We start from the raw sequence: 20,919 nt of genomic DNA, 5'->3' as shown, positions 1-20,919 counted from the left end.
TGAAAAGCCGGCGGTCGATCGAACCGATGTTTTCGCTTTTTCTCTTCGTGGCTAAATGGTGTATGAACGACTGCTTGGGACTTGTGTTTTCAGCTGCTGCAGGACAGGACCAAGCAGTTGGGGCACGGCGTTCTTGGCCCGGCATCTTGGCCCAGGCTTACTAGTGACATGTAGGTATGATTGTGAAATCCTGCGGGAATCAGTCTCTGGGCATATCCGATGCAGCTATCGATTGTAGCGCAGGTACTGTCCAACTTGCTGCTAATGATTGGCACTGCTCGTGGTTTCTGCCATTCTGAACCCCCATTCTGCATAAAGAAGGACCTTGGATTTGACCACGGCCAGAATTCACATACAAGAGACAAACGGCGTTTGATCCACTGGGTCAGCCGCTCGCGTAGACATTTGCACTGGCCATACATGGCTCTCAACAATACATGGCTCTCCAATAAGAGATGATTATTCCAATAAGAGATGATTATTCCAATAAGAGATGATTATTCCAATAATACATGACTATTCCAATGATACATGACTATTCCAATAATACATGACTATTCCAATAATACATGACTATTCCAATAATACATGACTATTCCAATAATACATGACTATTCCAATAATACATGACTATTCCAATAATACATGACTATTCCAATAATACATGACTATTCCAATAATACATGACTATTCCAATAAATAGACTACTCTTTATTCCTTCTTCTTTCGTCAATTCCGCCCTATCAGCCCAAGGACAAATCCCAGTTCAGCGGCTTCTCAAACTTATCCATTTGACAACTCAAGTGGAAGCCGGCTCATAACCACAACTGTGTCACCTTGAAACTTTGGTGCCGTATAAACCACCAAAGGCCCGATTCTGGTGAAGAACATCTTGATTCACCCCAAACATTCGTGGCAGTTACAAAGAGGATGTTTCTGAAATACGACAAAAAGCTTTTGGTCAGAAGATTACATCCAAAGCCTTCTTGTTTGACCAAGACGGTCCACATTTATTAGATACAAGGTCTTCCAAGTGCACTGGGCTCAAGACTCTCGGAGCCATTTTCATGCCCTTTCAACCACAACCAAAACACACGTTCTCTTTCTCCAAGCTGCGTCCGCCTCTCCGCGCCCCGAAAATCCCCACCTTGCAATTCCCACCCATTTTGATAGACCCACCGTTTCTCTATTGGCCCTGGTGGTCTTGACCCGGTGTCCCTGTGCAGGACCCCTCGGTGAGCTTCTGCGCGAGAGCAGCGCGCCCCGCCGCACGTGACTACATGCAGACAGCCTATCAGCGACGGATGATTCTCATTTACTAACTGTTTGGTGAAGCGAGAGCGCCAGAGAGCCAATCGAAGAATTTTTATAGGGCGCATCCAGGTTTTTCATTCAGGCAAACGCTAGATAGCACCCCTAAAAAACCCCCCGGCATCAGGCTACATCCGCAATTGCAGCGCCCAAACCCACTGCTCATTGCAACCCGTCCTCTGTCTTTCACCGGCCTCATTCTTTGTTCCCATAGACCCCAGGCTCTTCTAGTGTGTACTCATTTGCACAGAAGTCCCGCCAACCGAGCATTTCTGCGGCCAACTCCTGAACAACCACAGGCCCCGCGGACCCTCTGCTCGACGCCAGCACAAGACAGCATTCCTCCGTCTGTATCTGGCCCCATCAGGTAGCAAACAAGCGCCATTTTCACATACCCCCGTCGAGATGTTGTCCAGATCCATGAGACTCTCGCAGGTGCTGGCCCGCCGCTTCTTGCGCGCGGCGCCCCGCTTGATGAACGACGTGTCCGTCACCGTGGACGGCAAGACCGTGCTGATAGAGGCCGGCTCGTCCATCATCCAGGCCGCCGACAAGGCCGGCGTGGTGATCCCCCGATACTGCTACCACGAGAAGTTGGCGATTGCCGGAAACTGCCGGATGTGTCTCGTAGACGTCGAGCGCATGCCCAAGTTGATTGCGTCGTGCGCCATGCCCGTGCAGAACGGCATGGTGGTGCACACCAACACCGAGAGGGTGCACAAGGCCCGCGAGGGCGTCACGGAGATGTTGTTGGAAAACCACCCGTTGGACTGCCCCGTGTGCGACCAGGGAGGCGAGTGTGACTTGCAGGAGCAGAGCCACCGCTACGGGTCGGACCGCGGCCGGTTTTCGGAGGTCATGGGTAAGCGTGCCGTGGAAAACAAGGCCATCGGGCCCTTGGTCAAGACGTCCATGAACAGATGCATCCACTGCACGCGGTGTGTGCGGTTCATGAACGACGTGGCGGGCGCCCCCGAGTTGGGCACTGCAGGCCGTGGAAACGACATGCAGATCGGCACGTACATCGAGCGCAACATCAACTCGGAGATGTCCGGAAACGTCATCGACTTGTGCCCCGTGGGGGCGTTGACGTCCAAGCCCTACGCCTTCAAGGCTCGTCCCTGGGAGTTGAAGCGCACGGAGACCATCGACGTCATGGACGCCGTGGGCTCCAACGTGCGCGTGGACGCGCGGGGCATCGAGGTCATGCGTGTCATGCCGCGCTTGAACGACGAGGTCAACGAGGAGTGGATCTCGGACAAGTCGCGCTTTGCCTGCGACGGCTTGAAGGCCCAGCGATTGACCGTGCCCTTGCTCAAGAACGGCGACGAGTTCCGCACCAGCACGTGGGACGACGCGCTCTCGGTGATCACCGCGGCGTACAAGAAAATCGCGCCGCAGGGCGACGAGTTCAAGGCCGTGGCCGGCGCGTTGGCGGACGCCGAGGCCATGGTGGCCTTGAAGGACTTGGCCAACCGCTTGGGCTCGGAGAACACCACCACCGACGTCAAGCAGGCCACCGGCGCGCACGGCGTGGACGTCAGGTCCAACTACCTCTTCAACTCGACCATCGACGGCATCGAGGACGCGGACCACATCTTGCTTGTGGGCACCAACCCCCGCCACGAGGCCGCGGTGTTGAACGCGCGGATCCGCAAGGTGTGGTTGCGCTCCGACTTGCACGTGGCGCACGTGGGCCAGCAGTTCGAGTCCACATTCGACGTTGAGGCCTTGGGCCACAGCGCCAAGGACTTGACGGCCGCGTTGGCCGGCGCCTACGGCAAGAAGTTGGCCGGCGCCAAGAAGCCGATGATCATCGTGGGCTCGGGCGTCGCCGAGTCCGACGACGCCAGCGCCATCTACCAGGATGTGGCCGCGTTTGCCTCCAAGCACCCCAACTTCAACACGGACACGTGGAACGGCGTCAACGTGTTGCACCGCGAGGCGGCCCGCGCCGCGGCGTTGGACCTCGGCTTCCAGAGCCTTGGGCCCGAGGCCACGCAGCCCAAGTTCGTGTACTTGCTCGGTGCTGATGAGTTCAAGCCCGGCGACATCCCCAAGAACGCGTTTGTCGTGTACCAGGGCCACCACGGAGACGCGGGCGCCGCGATGGCCGACGTCGTGTTGCCCGGTGCCGCGTACACGGAGAAAGCCGCCACGTACGTCAACACCGAGGGCAGGACGCAGGTCACGCGTGCCGCCACCAACGGTCCCGGCGCGGCCCGCGAGGACTGGAAGATCGTGCGTGCGTTGTCCGAGTACTTGGGCGAGGCCTTGCCCTACAACGACTTGTACGGGGTGAGGGAGCGTTTGGGCGAGATTGCGCCCCACTTTGTCAGACACGACGTGGTGGAGCCCGCCAGTGTGGAGGTGGCCAGCATCGGGCTCAAGGACATCTTGAACAGACACCACAAGGTGAAGGCGACGGGCGCGGCGTTGAAGAACCCCATCGACAACTTCTACTTCACGGACGTGATCTCGCGGTCGTCGCCCACGATGGCCAAGTGCGTGTCGTCGTTCGGGGCCAAGATCGACAAGATCAAGGACCCCAAGCCCGAGGTCAGCATTGCCTAAGCCGGCCTCCCCTTGCATGTGTGACGCCTCTGGAACAAGACACACCCCGTTTTTCTCACCTTATGTATAATTGAGCCCGAGGCTTGTCCTCTAGCGGCCAGGGCCCCGGCGCCCGGCTGCGAAAATATATCGATCCACGAACCCAGGGGCGTACTTTGTAGAGCTGCGGACTCCCGCTGCCGCCCGGCTTTTAACGCACGTTGCACGATTGGCTTTTGAAACATCAAGACCAGATTTGCGGGGTTGAATCCAGCTTCATGGGGACTGTCTTGGGGATGCTTTCCGTGATGAACATCTGTAGTAGATTTCCCAGTATTGAGACGACGGGGTTCAGACAGCTCTGTGCGAGACTGTCTTGTTTCTGAGGTTGCCGATTTTAAGACTGTCGGTTCTAAGGCTGTCGGTTCCAAGACTGTCAGTTTCAAAGACTGTTCGTATCCAGCTTCTCAATTATAAGACTGTTCGTATCCAGCTTCTCGATTCCAAGACTGTCAGTTTCGAGGACTGTACGTTTCTAGCTTCTCAATTCCAAGACTGTTTGCTTTTACTGCCTTTTCCAAGACAATTTGCTTCTACTTCCTTTCCTAAGACTTTCTCCTAACTTTCCCTGCCCAAAGCAGCAGACATGGCAAATTGGAGTATGTATTAGCCTGGCGCCGCTCACGTGACCGCCCGGTACTGCCGTGTGCAGGACCCGCCGTGCGAGAAGTGGTGGTAAAACGAGGCTCCCAACCCTCCACCAACCTTTGGAAACGGGGCACCAGGACAAGCCCCAGAACTGAAACGCCGAAAAAGCTCGCAAATCCAAAATCTGAAAAAGCAGAAGGCTCCAGCCAGTCTTCCATCGTCATCATTCAAATGGGCATTTCAGGGGCAAGCACTCTGTGTTGGGAGCAGCCGGCGCTCGAACGCATTTGTGCAAAAAAAAACCCCTTTTTTTGTGCCGCTGGACCCTGTCAAAATCAGGCGGATCTGGCGCCAGTGGCCAATTTGGTGATGTGACGAAATGCGCACCCAAACCCCCCAGTGCGAAGCCGCCACATTAAAATACAGAATCTTGCGAACCGCCAGGAAAAACTCATGAAGCGCGTGAGGTCGGGAGACTTTGCACAGCGCTGGCGCGCGGCACGTGCGTGCGCCCGCTGCCACAGGCTCAAGAGCAGGTGCGTATATGAGGACCCCGAGCACGCGTCGTGCCGGCGGTGCTATGCGTTGGAAATCGCGTGTTCTGTCGAGGCGGACCCCACGGCGCAGACGGCGCGGCGGCGGCCGGCGATGAAGCTCCCGGCCCGGACGCCGGACCAGATCTTGCGCAAGGTCCAGCGGCTCTTGGCCGACGCCGAGCGCGAGTTCTCCCGGATGCCGGGGGCGGACCACGAGGGGGAGAACGGCGAGGAGGTTTTGGAGGAGGGGGTTTAGGGTTGGGAGGGTCTGGGGAGGAAGTTCTGGGGGGAATCCTGGAGGGAATCCGGGAGGGATTTCTGGGTGGATCTCTGGAGGGATTTCTGGGGGGATTTCTGGACCGTTCGGCTTCTTCAAGACGTCCGGAGACTGAAACCCACCGCCTCCCAGACACATCTGCGGGGGTCTCCTCCCCAGCAAATCTCCATGCAGCCTCGGAAGCTCCACACCTTGCCCTTCGAAGAGACGATGGACCACACGTTCAAGAACCGTCAACAGATTGCCCGCGAGAGCGCCTGGAAAGCCCGCTCGATCCCGCGGCCGCCTCCTCGCTACTTGCCCTCTCTGCCCTGGTGCTGCGGCTCCAGCAGCGCATCGGCAAGTACAGCCGAGCCGGAGGATATGGCCCTGCCGAACACGCTGGCGATGCGCCCGACATTCGCCGGCCGCTTCCCGGGGGACTCGTTCTGACTGCCGCCCTCCTGGCGCCTCTGGCCCCGCCTCGTGTCTCCCATCCCGAGCACTTGCACAAGAACACGACTGTGTTCCAGCAGCCGCGGCCCGCCCAAGACGTGCTCTCGTCCTTGATTTCCGAGGCCGAGGCATGCGCCCGCTACGCGTGCTTCCACGAACGCATGGCCATATACTTTCCTGTGCTCACGTTCCCGGGGCATCTCCGGGACTTCCGCCAAGCCATGGCCGCGAGCCCGTTGCTCGTTCTTGCGTGTATTTATGTCACCACCATATGCGACCATGGCTTGTCCGAGGCACACCAAAACAGGCGCTTGGGCTCCCAGGTGCTCGAGTACTTGGACAAAGCCTTGGCCCAGACCATCTACGTCGAGGCTGCCGACCTCTCGTACCACATCGTGTTTGCGTGCATGATCCTCTCCCTCTGGGGCGTTCCGCCTTTGCGCGTGCACCAGTACAAGAGCCACATCGACTTGATCACCGCCTACAGCGTCGCTGTGTGCATAGATGCAGGGAACGTGTCGCTGGTCAACCCGCTGGCTGTGCTTTCTGATGACTCGGTGGAGCGCAACAACTTGCGCTCGTTCTTGGCCGTTTACTGCTCATGCGGCTCGCTCAACTTCTCCTTGCCCCGCTTCAACTTTGCCACCTGGTCCCCACGCCATAACTTGGCCATGGAACTTCTCTCCAGACCCCTGTCGGGGACCCTCCCGTCTCAGGGCGACAGGTTCTTGTGCTTCTACTCGCGTGTCATCCGCGTGGGGAAACAGCTTTCCGATTTCTTGACCGAAAGCGGCGTTTCTATGAACCTCTTGACCTCGGAGGAAGAGCGCGGTGGGCTAGCCGGCCTGTGCCCACCAGGGCCCCGCGCAAACTCGTTGCGGTTCCAGAAGCTTGTGGCGGACTTGTCTGTCTACGAGAAAAATTTAACGGACACTGTGAGCGAAAGTGGGATCTTGGGTGGCCTTACCCAAAGTGCTGTCGCGCCGGGTGAGCGATTCTGTTTGCTTCTCACATACTACCATCTTGTCATGATGATTCACGACAACTTGGTTAGCTGTTGTATTTACAACTTAACTGTTGACAATCAGGTCCAACCCCAAGGCATGTACTTCCCACAGCAAGACAAAGACTTGATTATGGAACATATCCGAAAATTCGGAGAGATCTGTGGGCGCATTCTAGGCTGTTTCATTGAGCTAAATGCTAGTGGCGTCACGGGATATCCCACGTTCTTCTACTACCGAGCTCTCACAGCGCTCATATCCTTAATTCGGCTCCTGATCTTGGTGAAGTCAGATATTCTGCAAGTATACTTTCCTGAAATCCAGTCTGTGAGATTCAGGTTACCCTGTCTTTATGCAGAGGTACTCAAGATAGTTGACTCTTCTAAAGAGCACTTTGATCTGCAAGTTTGTGAACGATTTTCAGATCTTCTTCAGAGGATTGGTCGCTGGGTACCCGTCGTGGCTGCGAACGATAATGAGTTATCGACAGATAGTAATGATGGCATTGACTTTCTCGAGCTCACTGATATAAGCAAGGGCCAGGAAGTCGAGAAATTTGCGGCTCGGCAAATGCTGAGAAACGATGACGGCAAGTTGACACCCATGGCAATCTCGGCGCTAATTGTGGACGCGGAAGATGAGCATGCGTCTCGTGGTCAAGACTTGATGTCTGATAATGCTCCTAAACCGGCAAGCTTTTCTATTAAAGAGATGTTCAAGGGAATCGACGAAGACATCATCCGTTACCTAAATCCGTTTGATACTCTAGATGCGGGTTTTTCATTCACGTTTGACTAGCATCAGTTAGTGGCTTGTGAATACATGTTATTGCCTTCTAACATTCTGACAATCTTTCCCAGTGCGAGGTATATATACAAAAACTCAAAATCAGAATCGGAAATTTTCAGTGTCCTCAGAAACCGTATGGGTGGTTCTTGCCCTTTTTGGTGCACTTTCTTCCTTTCCTTCGAGCTCGTACCGCAGTTTTCCGTCCCCAGAAGCCTCCGAACCATCAGCAGACTTTTCTTTGATGATTTTATAAAGACTGCCCAGGCTAGCCGTAGCACTTTGAGAAGAGGAAGACTTTTTGATTTTGGAATACTCCGCAATCTCAACCTTCTCTGGCTGCTCGTCGTTAGAGACCGCTGTCAAACCAAAGTCTGTCTCACCGCTAGAATTTGACACTGCATCTGTCACATTGGCACTGCCACTTTCGCTATCTTCGGCTTCAGATTCCAGTTCTTCCAGGTCAGCCTCGGACTCCTCCCCGTCTTCCAATGCACCCCAGGGATCCACCAGCAAACCCAGCGCCTGGCCCTTTTCGCCATATTGCACCTGGTAGCCCAGATTTGTGTATTCGATATCAAGCCCTGGAATAAGCAAGTTCAGGTACGACGGAGGTTTGCCCAACTCATGCATGACGGTAATCCACGGGGGCACTGCCGTCTCACTCTCCAGCATCCCCACCGCCAAGCGGAGCAGCAGGGAGATTTTTCCCGGGCGCATGCGTGCCACGTCATGATTATACTGGTCCGCCTTTTCTCGGCCCTCGCTGTAAAGTTCTCCATATGCTAACATGCGTGGCCGTGTCTGGTGCTTGAAAAACGCGTCGTGGAGTTTCTGGTAGTCGATGTCGAGCCGACCCATTTTCGGCTGCACGCGATCACGCTGCAGTTTCTTCAACGACTCTGGGTCGTGGTTGCGCATCTCCGCTATACCCGTGTTTTCGATGAACTTCGGGAGCTCAAACGGTGGTCTCTCCATTCCTCTCTTCGAAGACAAGTAGTCTTTTTTCTGCTGCCAGTGCAGAGGCACGGCCACATGGTTCAACGCCGTTTTCATATACACGGCCATGTACGGATCGGGTGCATCAGCATCGTGCCACTCGACGGCCTGGGGCCTTGTGGCAGACGCCTTCAAAACGGAGATGGGGATTTTTTCCCGGAGTCTCTTCTGACGTTTGGACATGGGTTTTCTGCCACTCGCTTCATCTGCGCTCTCGTCCGATGAGCTCATCTCGGAGGACGTGCTTTCTGCGTCTGACAAGGCCACTATCTGGCGCTGCGGTTCTGCTGGGGCCTCGAATTTGTGGAAGACGCTTGCGTATTGCGAAAGAAGAGAATCCAGGCTTTCTGCGGAGGTGGGCTGCGTGGACAGAGGATCTTTTAGCCGAGAAAATATGTCCATGATCTGGGTCTTCCTGTCGGCAGCGGTTTCCGCCTCGTCGCTACTTCTGTGTTCATGCTCAGAAGCGCTTCTGGTCGTGAAGTTTCTGCCCGTTTGTGATTCTTCTTTGTCTTCGGTAAGATCTTTTTCGTGATGTTCATGGGGTGTGTTTTCGGTCGCCAGAATTTCGACGGATGGACTCCCAGTAGATGGCTTCTCGATGGATGGCTTCTCGATGGATGGCTTCTCGATGGATGAGCTCTCGATGGGTCGACTCTCAATAGATGGCTTCTGGCTGGATGAACTTCCGGCGGAATTCCCCTCATCGTTAGCGTCCTTATTCAGAGAACCCTTGTGAGAAGAAGCAATATCTTCAGCGTCTTTCTCAATGGAACCCTCGTCGAGAGAGACATTTTCGGTATGGCCCTCCTTGATCAGGATTTCTCGCCTCGCTACATCTGCAGCACGGCTTGCATTGAGGTGGGCTGTTTTTTGAGAGCTTGGCTCTTCTTTCCTTTTTTCCAGAACTGTTTCTTGCTGAGTTTGTGGTGAAGTTTCTTGGGCCACGGCACCCTTCGTGTCCAGCACAGGACCTGGGACTTGCAGTAGATTTCCTGAATCTGGCTCTTTGATGTCCTCTGCCTCTAAGTCCTGATCTGGTGTCTTTTTAGTGGCCTGAGTATGATTTTCAGTATCCTTTTTATCGTCAGACCCCGTCAGCATGCTCTTTCCCGGGCTTTCTGGGGCTTGCTTAGTACCTGGAGAAGGGTCCGACAGCAGTGTCCTGGCCCCAGAATCGACCGACTCCTTGCTATTTGGCTCAAAGGGTTTTGACTCGACATTCCCAGCCTTTCGTAGCTTGAGACGCTCTCTCCTTATTTGGTTTTTTGATCTTTTCTGGCCCATATTAGAGTCTCAAGGTGAAGCCAGTGTGGTGCGAAGAGCTTCATATCTACATGCGCGCATGGACTTTTCTGTGAAGGTCCGTGAGGCCAAAAGTCTCCATACACCTTTACTACGGTGATGTGCCGGTATATTCCTGGGTGCAAGTGTAGCTCTGGTAAAATCCTTGTTGATTGGCTTTTTGATTGTGTGTGGAAATTCGTCTGAAAGCTCGTTGTACGTCGTCGCTCAGTTAGAATGGACTATATTCTTATATTCTTGTATGAACTTGCTTCGCAACAAGAGAAGTCCAGATCATGTGATGAAAGTTCATATTGAGCCACATCGCATATGAGCTTCTCTTAGGAACTGAGTCAGAACAGAAGATGTTTCGCCTGTGATTCACTGTGATCATAACTTTCGTGGAGTCTCTTTCACGACTTTTTTTACATAAGCTTCCATATATTATTTTACGCAGTTGTTTTCTGTTGATCTTTGACATAAGCACGATATGTTAGTCATTGTTCACATACTCTCCCATATAGGCTTCTCAGTATGATTTGAGGGTCATCAATCCATTTGGGCAATTTTGGGGCTGTAAGCCCAAAGTCAGTAGTGAAGTTCGATTGCGAACTCTATAGGTACATCGAGTAAATCAGGTCTGCTAGTATAACAGCTGTTCTTCTTCTCACCTAGTAGATTCTTTCTTTGATCGGGGCAAAAGTTCAATGGCTCATATTGAACTCCCTTGAAAACGCAAGTTACTCTGAACATCGCACTCTCGATCTGAAGATACAATCTAGTCTTACTATGCATTGATCTGACCTATGAGCTCGTCGATCTGCTCATACATTTTGGAGAGTTTGGTGGCTAGAGCTTTCTCGTCCTTTTCCATGGATGCTGTCAACTCGTGAACCTTTGCCTCGAGCGATTGCGCCACTTGGAGCGCCGTTTGCTTTTTCGGCTCGTCAGCTTCTACAGGTTCCGGAGCGGGATATGTGGCCCCGTTTTGAGATAGCGCGGGTGTTTTGAGACCGTGCACGTTAGTCTCCGACATTTTTACCCTGTTTAGTTGTAGGTCCCTGGTTGGACTGGGACGGTTCAATGAAGTGTTCGAACCTGTTCGAGATGCCTGGGATCTTAGACCTAAAAAACGTGGCTCTAGAACAAAAAACGTAAAAGGGAAACACCTATACCAGCGTTGTCTTGTTTCGAGACCGCCTGAATATTCTTGGGCAGATTTATATGATGCCTCCTATATAGATTCGATGCTAAGGTACTGCTTGCGCGAGCCTGACCACCAGTGCGATAATGTACTAAGACGTGCGTCTTTTTGAATTGCTATCAGAAAGCCAATTATGAAGACATTGACGTGGCTATTTGGTGGCCGCTATATCATACAGCCCAAAACTTTGATTTTTCTGGCGAATTTACCATTCGTGTAGACGAAAGAAAAAGTTCATTGATGCCAGTCGTGCGCTCCCAATCTTATGGCCAGCCACGCAGAACGATGGCAGTATAGCAGGCTCAAATGCGGTCTGCAATTTCCATTAAGGAAGAGTTTGACATTTTTTGCTTTACAATGTTTTCTTGAAAGAACTAGGGACTGATTACTGATGGTTCGGGTGGCTTGATATTGGGTATTATATGGCTCGATTTCTCATCCGTCTCGACGCGAATTATTGGCACCTCGCAGCCCTACAATAGAGAACTAAATGATTTTTGAATACGCTACTCGTGCACATTTTATGTTTTCGGTGTATGGGTACTCTGTGTGTCCTCATATAACAACATTGGCTTTCTTTCCAGTTTCAGCGATTGTGAGTGCTTCTCATTACTACCCTTTGACATTTTCCCGATATTCTTCCTCAATCCACCTGCAGCAGCTAGGAGCATAAGTGAAGCAAATGCAATAGTCCCGAAAGCTTCAAGAGACGTAAATTCTCTTTGTTTTCCTACGGGTTGCATGATCCTGGGCCTGGCTTTTCTTATATTTAACTAATTTTTATATCCAAATATTGCGCGTCTGGTCTGGCGCTGCTGCCTATTGCAAATACGCACAACTGATTAATCGGGCTGATCAATATAAGGGTGAAAACCCAAGCGCCTGAATTTGGTCTGAATCTCAATCGTGTTTGGAAGAGTGGTTTATCGTCGATATATGAATTTTTGTCTAGTTGTAGCTGCTAATGAAAAGATAATCGCAATCAATGAAATTAGCAGCCACAAAGTGAGACACTCAAGTCGTTCAGCTTTTGGGCACACGACATAGAAGCATGTTAGGAACTGATGTACTTCTATATATAGAATCAGCTACTTCAAGTTTATGGCTTTGGAAGTCCCAGCTATTTCTACTGAACAAATTGCCTACAGCTTTTTCTTGTCTCAATTATGGCTGTAATTAGAGCGATAAAAATAGTTCCTTTCCGAGAACCTAATTTTGATAATATCTCCCAATGTGCTCACACCAATACATTTCTTCACTTTTCAATCAAGATTCCTGACCATTACAGTGACATGAATGTACTAGCTTTAGTACCTAAATTCAATCACACAAAAACTACGGCAAAAATACGAGCCCACCAAGACAAACCCAAGTTCCAGCTGTATAGATATTCAGATGGACCACTATATCCTATATTTCATTGGCATTTTGAGTATGCAATTTGAGCATTTCATGATAATCTGCTTTTTATAAAGCATTGTAACGAGAATGACCATTGAAAAATCTTCATTGTCTGAAAGCCGACTACATTTGAAACTATTGACGAACTTCTTCACATAATGGGCACTGTAATTAACATTATGAACTGATTTGTTGAATGTTTTGATTGCTGTGACTTGAACAAAGTCAATGGTAATGACGAGCGCACTGTTGCTTGATGCACTATGTAACCTTTATGGTAGCAGTTTTAATGAGTTGGAACATTAGTGAGAGGTTGATAGATACTCGATTCTAATTGTTAATGAAACCAAAATATTTTTGACACAATTTCAATCACTTAGCCATATACGTGATACTGTTTTTCGCCATTTTGACTTTCAAATTCTTAGATTCTCTTCAGAAGAGCTTGAGCTATACAGATATTTCAAGAGCAAAAAAGCCCCCACTCTAATCTGCTTCGTATGTGCATCTCAAATTTTCCGGGACTAGGCCCCAGATTTCGCATGGGTGCAAAATGTGATAAGTCTCGCTATTTTTTCTCACAAGTGACTTTGTAATTTCCGAATTCCTCAAAAACCACCTCTTTGCAAGATTCGCTCAATGACGTTTAACTCAACTAGAATTTCCAGTGACAAGCCAACAGGACAATTGAAAGCCAATGTCAATTATGCTAGGGATTCCCAGGCACTGTGTCAGGAAAACAACACTCGGAACAGCAATGATGCTGACAAATTTGGCGCAAACATAGCAGGTTCATTCTACTCAACACAGACTGTTTGTTCTGGAGGAATTTCAGATACTGACTGGAAAATTCAAGGAAAAAAACGTAAAAAGCCTCATCGGAATTTCAAGACCAAGACAATAAGGACCCCCGAGCCTGCAAAGCAGCGCTCAGCAGAGAATCCCATCAAAATAACGAAGCCCATTATGCCTTCAATCAGATCCGGCAATCTTTTTTCAATCTTGGATACTATAGGAGAAGACGAATATCAGACTTTCTCCCCCAGAAGGCAAAGAAAAGATCTGTTGGAAGCTACGGATGACTTTGTGCTTTTGACTGCCACTGTGAAGCCGGGCCCAGAACCAGATTATGAATTGGAAAATTTCATCCGCAGTCGTTTTTCTCAAACAATGCCCAAAAGCTTCCAAAACCATATGAGGCCCTCTTTTGACCTTGATTTGGCTATTTCCATGGCGCCTGTTCTGGCAGACCCAGGCATACCAGAGTACACAGATTCTGATCAATGGCCCGTGACTATTCCAACTCAGCTGGAGATTTGAAAACTCATGTACCAATTCTCGTGAGATTTCAAACGATTTCTTATAGAATCAAAGCTCTTGCTCTATGCCAAGGTCTTGGCTGCTAAATTCAAGTCATGATCTCAGCATTAACGCTCCCTTATCCGAGAAACCAAACACTTCGAAAATTGTACTATGAATCAGAGGCTGCTAAATACAAGCTTGATCTTATTGCTTTGACAGATAACACCATTTGCTCAATCTATAGCTATTTTAAACGAACGCTGGATGTAAGCTTGGAACTTCCTACATCAATTTTTCCAGTCCTGGAGCAATTTCTCATATAGCTTCAGTATTCTGTAGCTTTACAAATAGTCATTCTTTGCCACTCAATATTTTCAGCGGGCAGAAGGAATATTATGCGCTTGTCTCCTTAATATGACGTTCAATCTTGTTGGCATGGCCAACGAAATAAATATATCGGCTAGTTCGAATTACTCGAGAAATAAAGACTCGGTCTTATTGAGAAAATTTCTTACTTTTGTAAGCAAGGCTGAAACATCAGAGACATTAAGGCAACCGAAGCATCTCCTTGTATTTCATGTATGCACGTCTATTCGCTGTTAAGTCATACTTTTTGATTGCAGTACAGATACAGATCCAGATATCTCGGTCCATGATTGTCTAAGAGGTCACCACACTCTTTGATTAGACTAGTCGGATTTCGATGAAACGAACCTCATGCTTGCCTCAACAATTTAAATATGCGTTTATTATTTCTTCCAGATTCGTTTTATTGGTGTGCGAATGGCGAGAGCACTCCATTCCCTTGTATTTCGCTCACCGCAAAGGCATGTTGTATACCATCTGGATGAGCAGGTCAACATAGATTCACAATCGCTCGTCGGTTCCTTTGTTTCCCAAGATTACCGTCCTTATGCGTTCAAATTTGCATTTAGCCATTTGGAGCAGCTTGCTAGTGTTGCGTTGTGTCGAGACTCTAGGCTATCTTTGGTTTCCCAAAGTGAGTTATTCTCGGAAATATGCCTATTTTCTGGTTTGCATTTTCTGCTCAGTTTCATGTATCATTGTTTTCAAACTGGCTATGAAGCTGCTCAAACCCGCCAAAAACCCCTTTGCTAGCAGTGAATCTGTACGCGCTAATAAACTAGGTAATTACTCCGGTTATATCGCGTCGGCACATCTCCGATTTCAGACAATTTATACATCGGCGTACTTTTTTTTCGTGGATGTGAACTTATCACTTATCTAGAAAGTGAATCACTCTGGTACATGGCCCACTTTGGAACATGATCCACTTAGGAACTCGTTTCAAGGCGGGTCGAAATGCTGCAACACCAGGTGACATGCCAGCAGAGCGCGGTGATTCTATCTCGCTCCACACTGCGTATCCAACGTTCAACTACACCCTTTTTTTTGAAAGAAGCTCCACACTTTTTTTGCTGCCCGTCTCGCCGCCCTCTTATCCCCAAGTCTTGACCACGGGGCTGCAGCCGGCATCTGCTCGAAATAAAAAGCCAAAAAAATAGGGGGACTTGATATAGCCCGTGGAGAATGAAACTCGCACCGCTGGCACTTGTATTAGCCGCCCTAGCACCTTTTGTGGCCGCCAACGCCGACCACGCCACCCCCTACGACTTGAAACTATATGACTCCCACATCCCCCAAGCGCTTGCGGACGCGCTCTTGGGCCCTGGAAACGGAAGAAACGCGTCGGAAAAGTCGTACGAGCGGTTATACATATCGAGCCCGGAAGGACCAGGGCGGCCCGCTCTGGACGCCCTGTATCTTTGCGAAATGCATCCGAAAGAGCCCCCCAGACCACACCCGCTGCTGGAAGCCCGGGAGGAAATTGCTGCGGAAACGCCGGCCGCCATTCTCGGCAACGCCATGGCTCTTATCCATGCCGCCCTACCCTCGGGAGTCTGCCTCTGGGCCTACGACTTGCGCGGCACCTACTGGACATACGCGCTTTGTAGCGGGGACAAAATCATCCAGTACCACGAAGGCGCGCCGCCACATGAGCGTGGCCTGCGGCACGTGCCGCTGCATCCCAGCACTGTGTTCGTATTGGGCCGCTTCAGCGACGCGTCCACGGCCGAGGTGCGGTTCCACAACCAAGCGCCTGCAGCCGAGTTCCGGGCGTACGAAAAGGCTGCTGGGCGGGCCGCGGTGCTCGTGGACGAGAAGGCCGCGCCGTACTCGCACCAGCGGGTGCAAAAGGCCGTGCTGCAGACCGTGACGGGCGGCTCTGTGTGCGACATGACGCTCCAGCCACGCACGGCCGAAGTCGTGTACCGGTGCGCCGAAAACGGCGGCCCGGACGCGGCCATCCTTGACGTGTTCGAGATCAAGACGTGCCACTACAAGATGCTCGTGCACGTGCCGGGCTTGTGTGAGTACGCGCCGTTCTCGCCGCACAAGAACACTTTGGACGCGGCCCTCGACGTCCCGTGCCAGCGCGTGCGGGACCCCCGGGAAGCACAGGTGCAGAGGTATGCGACGTTCGACGAGTACAGGTACAACATCGAGCTTCGAGAGCACGTGCCCTTCCCCGTGCGTGCCGACAATAGGCTCGACATTGCAGACCACTTCCTCGCGCCTGTGGGCCGCGGCTTCTACTTTGCCCACAGCCGGCGCGAGCTCGGCACGCCTAGCTCGTACTTCAACGAGCGCAATGTGGTACTCTTCAGCGGATGGTGCCTGTCCTTGACGGACTTGAACGCGCAGTTTGCCAAGGTCATCTTCCGGGCTGTGGGCTCGTCGCTTTTGGCCCCTAGTCCGCCCGAACTGGACGCCAAGACGCTTGAGTGGCTGCACTCGTTCGTCTTATGGTACGAAATCTACGACTACAAGGGCGACTTGCTTGCGGTGACGCGCCTCGAGCACGACGCGTCTGAGGACACTGCTACGCTCAAGGCCCAACTCCTCGATCCCGTCACGCTTCTAGATGTCGAGGGCGACATGCCTCGCATGTCAAGCTTTGAGCGGCCGGATTTCGAGGCGCCGTATGACGCATGGAACTTCGAGCTCTTCTCTGAGAAAAAGGCGCCGTTGAAACGCAAACGGGGAGGTAAAAAGAAAAAGCCTGCGGAAGGCGCGGCTGGTACGGGTCTGGTGCGGCAGATCATGGCCTACAATCGCGGAATGCTGGAAAACGCTCGTGTCATCATGGAGCTCGTGGACCAGACCAAGGGCAAAGTACTACAGGGTGACTACATCGAGAGTGGTGACTACGTCTTCGAAATCGAGAACGAGGAGGGGTTCCGCGAGCAAATGTCGGTGTCCCCCATGAACCCGGATCAGGATTTCATGGGTTTCACTGTGCGAGTGCTGTCTGGTGCGCCAATTGATCCCAAAGATGAGTCTTCCGCAGCAAAACATGATGGCCCGGCTCCAAAAGACAAGCAGCGAGTCATGGAAGAAGAAGCGGTAGCGAAGCGTCCCAAGACCGGAGCAATAAAGTTTGATTTTGACAAGTCTACGGCCAACGAAGTCGGAAGAGAGGCTGGTCAGGGAACTCCACAAAAAGAGAACCCAGGTCAAGAGTTCACCGAAGCAGAACAGATTGCGGTCACTGAGCGAGAGATCGATGAGCTTTAGGTGCTCGTGCCGCAGTAAGGAAATGCGGCTGCAGGAGACTGGGAGCTGAAAACTAATCATGGGAAATTTCAGAACCGACGCTGATGCCAAGAGCACACCAAAAAAAAAAACAGAGCGGGTGTAAATTCGTTTGATTCAATTTTATGGACATTCTTGCTGAAACCGGTGCCGGAGCATGTACCCGGAGCATGAGCCCGGAGCCCGTGCTCAGGTGTACGCGTGAAGCTTGTCCCACTGCGCGCTGCTGCGTACATGTGGACCCGGCCAGTGAAGCTACGAGAATTTTGCCAGCTATTGCGCGGCAAATACAAGGCAAGCACGCATCCCACTACCTACACCTGGCAGACTCGACCATAACTCTGGAATATTAAGCAAAGCCCATACCAGGCTTCCTGATTTGAATTTCGAAGTAGGATAGGAAACCCACGCAGTTGTTTTTTGCCGCAGTCAGCCAAGAATCATGGTGCTTTTATCTAGATACGTGCCTTCCGTGGCCCCCGCGTGCACAGTTGCCCGCCGGATGGCCACCCGAAGAAACATTTCTTTCTTGAAGAAGTTGCTTCTGTTGGACAGCAAAGAAAATGAGGATGCCGAGCGGAACATGTACTACTGGGATGAGTCGCCGTTCGAGGACATCCGCACGCGAGCAGCCTTTATCCGTGCTAGGGCCAAGTGCCCCGTCACGCAGAAACCGGTGAACTTCGTGTGTCCCCACTCTGGAATCCCCACACATCATGACCAGGCCGCCTGGGAGAATGATGTTGAGTACCATGAGAAAAAAAAGTACGAGTTGTTGAAAAAAGTCAACCTTTACGAACACGACTTGCGCTCGGGCCGAAAGTTCAACGAGTTCATCTTCCCCGGACCAGTGGAAAGAGACGTCATGACCTCGTTGGCTTCGTGGGACTCTTTCTTCTACACGAGAGACTTTAATCCGATGAATACCGAGTTCAACTTGGCCGCCGCCACGAAAGTGTTGACGTATCCCACGACCATTGCGTCTTTATTGCATAGATTCACTCCGTATGCATTGGAGCCCAAGGTCCCTCTTACCTTGGAGGGCTTGCGTTCGATGTCCGCCTTAAGATACTCCTTGTATTCGCCCTCGAAGAGCAAAGATGCGGACGCCATGTTCAAGGATCGCGCCATGCGTATTTTCATTGTGGGTGCCCGCATGGAAGCCATGCTTCCTGGGTACGTGTGGAAGCAATTTGGATACCTCTTTCCGGACACCAAGTTTGAGATCCACTTGATCGGGCCCCACTCGCATTTCGATAGCGAGTTGAAGCAATTCACGGCCACCGACAAGCCACACGGCAGACCGCTTGTCACACAGTACGACGAGCAGATCACTATACACCACCACACGAAATACTTCCATGAGATCTACAACACAGGAGATCTCTTCCCGTTCGACCCTTATTTAGACGTATTCTTTGCCTTCCATCCAGGTTTCAGAACGGCCGACGAGATTCACTGGGACAAGTCCTTGAAGGGCTTGCTTGAGTCCAAATGTGCAGTTTTTGTCACTGGTTATCACGAAAAGGATTTGAAGCGTGAGATGAAGTGGCTTGTGGAGCACCCCTTGTACGAGGAGACTGACATCTTGATGAACCCAGGCGCGAACATCTTTGGATCCACAAAGTTGGACTTGGTCGACTCAAATCCAACCGAAACATTCCAGGCAAATAGTGAGGTTTTCGCGTTCAGAGGTAAAAGATACCATGCGATTAAGACTTAACAACACTTGTATATACTTAACGACGAAAATGAATGCGATTTTTTTCCTTCCTCTCTCTGAGGTTAACGAGCGTCTTCGTTCGTATACCCTTCACTCCTTGGGTGTCAATCAGACAAGCGCATGGCCTAGGTGTAGGTGTTTAAAACTCAAAAAGCATCATCAAGTTCTGGCCATCCAAAGAACTGTCGGAATTGAGACATTGACATTAAGAGATCATCCCTTTAGAATTTGACGTGCCAACGCAAATCAGATGCTGTTTCGCATCGACTTCCAAACCTCAGCGAGTAACAGGGGATCATAAGAGTCTTTCATTTTCAAAAATGAATGAATAATGTGGAGCCCCTAGCTTGGATGAGTTTCTCGTTTCATGAATGCAGTTTTCATTCGATACCGCTCATATTATCAAGTATAGACTTGGCGTGGTTTCTTGAGCTCTTAAAGAGAAGATTTTGAGGAATATGTAAGCTCTGTTTAGCACGTAGGTGTCCTGCTTCAAAAAACTATTTTTCATACTTCCGCCTTCTTACTGAAGTGATGTTGGATCGAATAGTCAGCGGACCACCTTCAAAAGTCTGACCTATAGTCGAATTGGCACACTCAGATCACTTGTAATATGACTGCCACAATATCTTTTCCGGCCCCTCCATCCTAGAGGTTATGAGCTGGTGGAACTAATATTCATTCTGAAAGTACAAAGCAAAATTCGGCATTGTCGCCCCAGTTCAAAGTGAGTAATACTGCGATGTCGACTTAATGACTCCGTACAATGCGTGCGCGGATCGGGCAGCTATTTCGCAGCCATACTTTGTTACGCCGCCGACTGCAAAAAGTCAATTTTCCTATATAAACAGGTGTTCGCTCCACCTTTTGCAAACTCTCTTCTATCACTCCTTTCTTCACGACGATACGCTTCATCATGATTGCACAAGTGATTTTTTGCTTCAGACTCACCAATTGCGTTTCGGAAATCGCCGGGCTCTGCCTCACGGGCTATTTTCTTGTCGTGCTCCTTCTTGAACTCTCAGTCCAGGCAGAATCTGCCACCATGGACTTGAACGCTGTTCAAATCGAAGATTACTACTCTGGCTCCTTTGGGGCTAAACCTGAGATTCAGACTCGTAGTGGAAACACTACCTCTGATTTCATCTCTGTTCAAATTGCTGCTGCCTCTGCTGCCTTTCATCCCAAATATTCAGGGGTCACAGAAACAGACTGGTCATCTACTTTATCTCCCACAAGCGACGGTACTTTCTTGGAATTGTCCGATGGGGAAACTGGTGCTTCTTCCGTTCTTTCTTTTAACTCAGATTCTAAGCTTGGCTCCTCGGCTGGTTCTTCTATGAAGCCAGCTGTAGTTGTAGACTGCACTGAGACTGATGAGATCAAAAGAACGCAAGGAAACTTGATCCCGGACAATAATTCTATTTTCAATGAGGAATCTAAGATCTCCAAAGTAGACACCGCCGCTCTGCTGCCTGCCGCTAACCCAGATATTGACATGGAGTCTGGGTGGCAAGTTCAGGGGAGAAAGCGCAGAAATTGCCGCAAGAGGACTGGCACAAAAGTGGAGACAGTTTCTGGGACTTCTGGAAAGAAACTCACCAGTGAGCCAGAATCCCCTGTCTCAAAATCTCCTCTTTCTAATAATCCTTTTCTGGTTTTGGCCGACATCGATGAGAACGACTATCAGGAACCACGCCCAAGCAGACCACACAAGAAAGTTCCTGGAAATCTCAAGCTCTCTTCCCTTGAAAACGTAAGTCCTGGTAGTTCTGCGGCTATGGATCTGGCTGTGAACAACTACGAGGCTCTGATCAAAAATGTAGTCATGAATTCGA

General features: G+C 50.8%; 7 protein-coding genes across 7 annotated transcripts; 5 read left to right on the top strand and 2 right to left on the bottom strand.

Moving 5' to 3' along the window:
• Positions 1-1,785: 1,785 nt before the first annotated feature.
• METBIDRAFT_78307 (uncharacterized protein) lies at positions 1,786-3,885 on the top strand (the record flags this gene model as incomplete). Its single annotated transcript, XM_018858861.1, has 1 exon — positions 1,786-3,885. One exon carries the CDS (start codon positions 1,786-1,788, stop codon positions 3,883-3,885), a length of 2,100 nt encoding a protein of 699 aa, XP_018711814.1.
• Positions 3,886-4,965: 1,080 nt separating this feature from the next.
• Positions 4,966-7,562, top strand: ZCF39 (Zcf39p; the record flags this gene model as incomplete). The annotated part of the gene is made up of 2 exons (XM_018857503.1): positions 4,966-5,283; positions 5,808-7,562. 2 exons carry the CDS (start codon positions 4,966-4,968, stop codon positions 7,560-7,562), a joined length of 2,073 nt encoding a protein of 690 aa, XP_018711813.1.
• Positions 7,563-8,126: 564 nt separating this feature from the next.
• Positions 8,127-8,756, bottom strand: METBIDRAFT_17539 (U2 snRNP complex subunit; the record flags this gene model as incomplete). The annotated part of the gene is made up of 1 exon (XM_018854720.1): positions 8,127-8,756. A coding segment is annotated over one exon (630 nt), but the record flags the coding sequence as incomplete, so codon positions are not given.
• A 2,772-nt stretch (positions 8,757-11,528) lies between these two features.
• On the bottom strand, positions 11,529-11,814 carry METBIDRAFT_31844 (uncharacterized protein). The gene has a single exon (XM_018855931.1). The coding sequence runs from the start codon at positions 11,778-11,780 to the stop codon at positions 11,559-11,561; it is 222 nt and encodes a 73-aa protein (XP_018711811.1). The 5' UTR covers positions 11,781-11,814; the 3' UTR covers positions 11,529-11,558.
• A 1,263-nt stretch (positions 11,815-13,077) lies between these two features.
• Positions 13,078-13,788, top strand: METBIDRAFT_229712 (uncharacterized protein; the record flags this gene model as incomplete). Its single annotated transcript, XM_018855232.1, has 1 exon — positions 13,078-13,788. The coding sequence occupies one exon, from the start codon at positions 13,078-13,080 to the stop codon at positions 13,756-13,758; it is 681 nt and encodes a 226-aa protein (XP_018711810.1). The 3' UTR covers positions 13,759-13,788.
• Positions 13,789-15,534: 1,746 nt separating this feature from the next.
• On the top strand, positions 15,535-16,785 carry METBIDRAFT_41098 (uncharacterized protein; the record flags this gene model as incomplete). Its single annotated transcript, XM_018857354.1, has 1 exon — positions 15,535-16,785. A coding segment is annotated over one exon (1,251 nt), but the record flags the coding sequence as incomplete, so codon positions are not given.
• A 1,075-nt stretch (positions 16,786-17,860) lies between these two features.
• On the top strand, positions 17,861-19,081 carry MSS51 (Mss51p; the record flags this gene model as incomplete). Its single annotated transcript, XM_018857494.1, has 1 exon — positions 17,861-19,081. The coding sequence occupies one exon, from the start codon at positions 17,861-17,863 to the stop codon at positions 19,079-19,081; it is 1,221 nt and encodes a 406-aa protein (XP_018711808.1).
• Positions 19,082-20,919: the final 1,838 nt, after the last annotated feature.

The sequence above is a fragment of the Metschnikowia bicuspidata genome (genome assembly GCF_001664035.1).
Source record: "Metschnikowia bicuspidata var. bicuspidata NRRL YB-4993 chromosome Unknown METBIscaffold_3, whole genome shotgun sequence".
Classification (NCBI taxonomy): domain Eukaryota; kingdom Fungi; phylum Ascomycota; class Pichiomycetes; order Serinales; family Metschnikowiaceae; genus Metschnikowia; species Metschnikowia bicuspidata.
The sequence above is the reverse complement of the archived record's forward strand: the minus strand, read 5'-3'. Positions and strand labels throughout refer to the sequence as shown.

Bases quoted from the DNA above. Each gene is read 5' to 3' on its own strand.
- METBIDRAFT_31844 (XM_018855931.1), bottom strand. From the start codon at position 11,780: ATGCAACCCGTAGGAAAACAAAGAGAATTTACGTCTCTTGAAGCTTTC.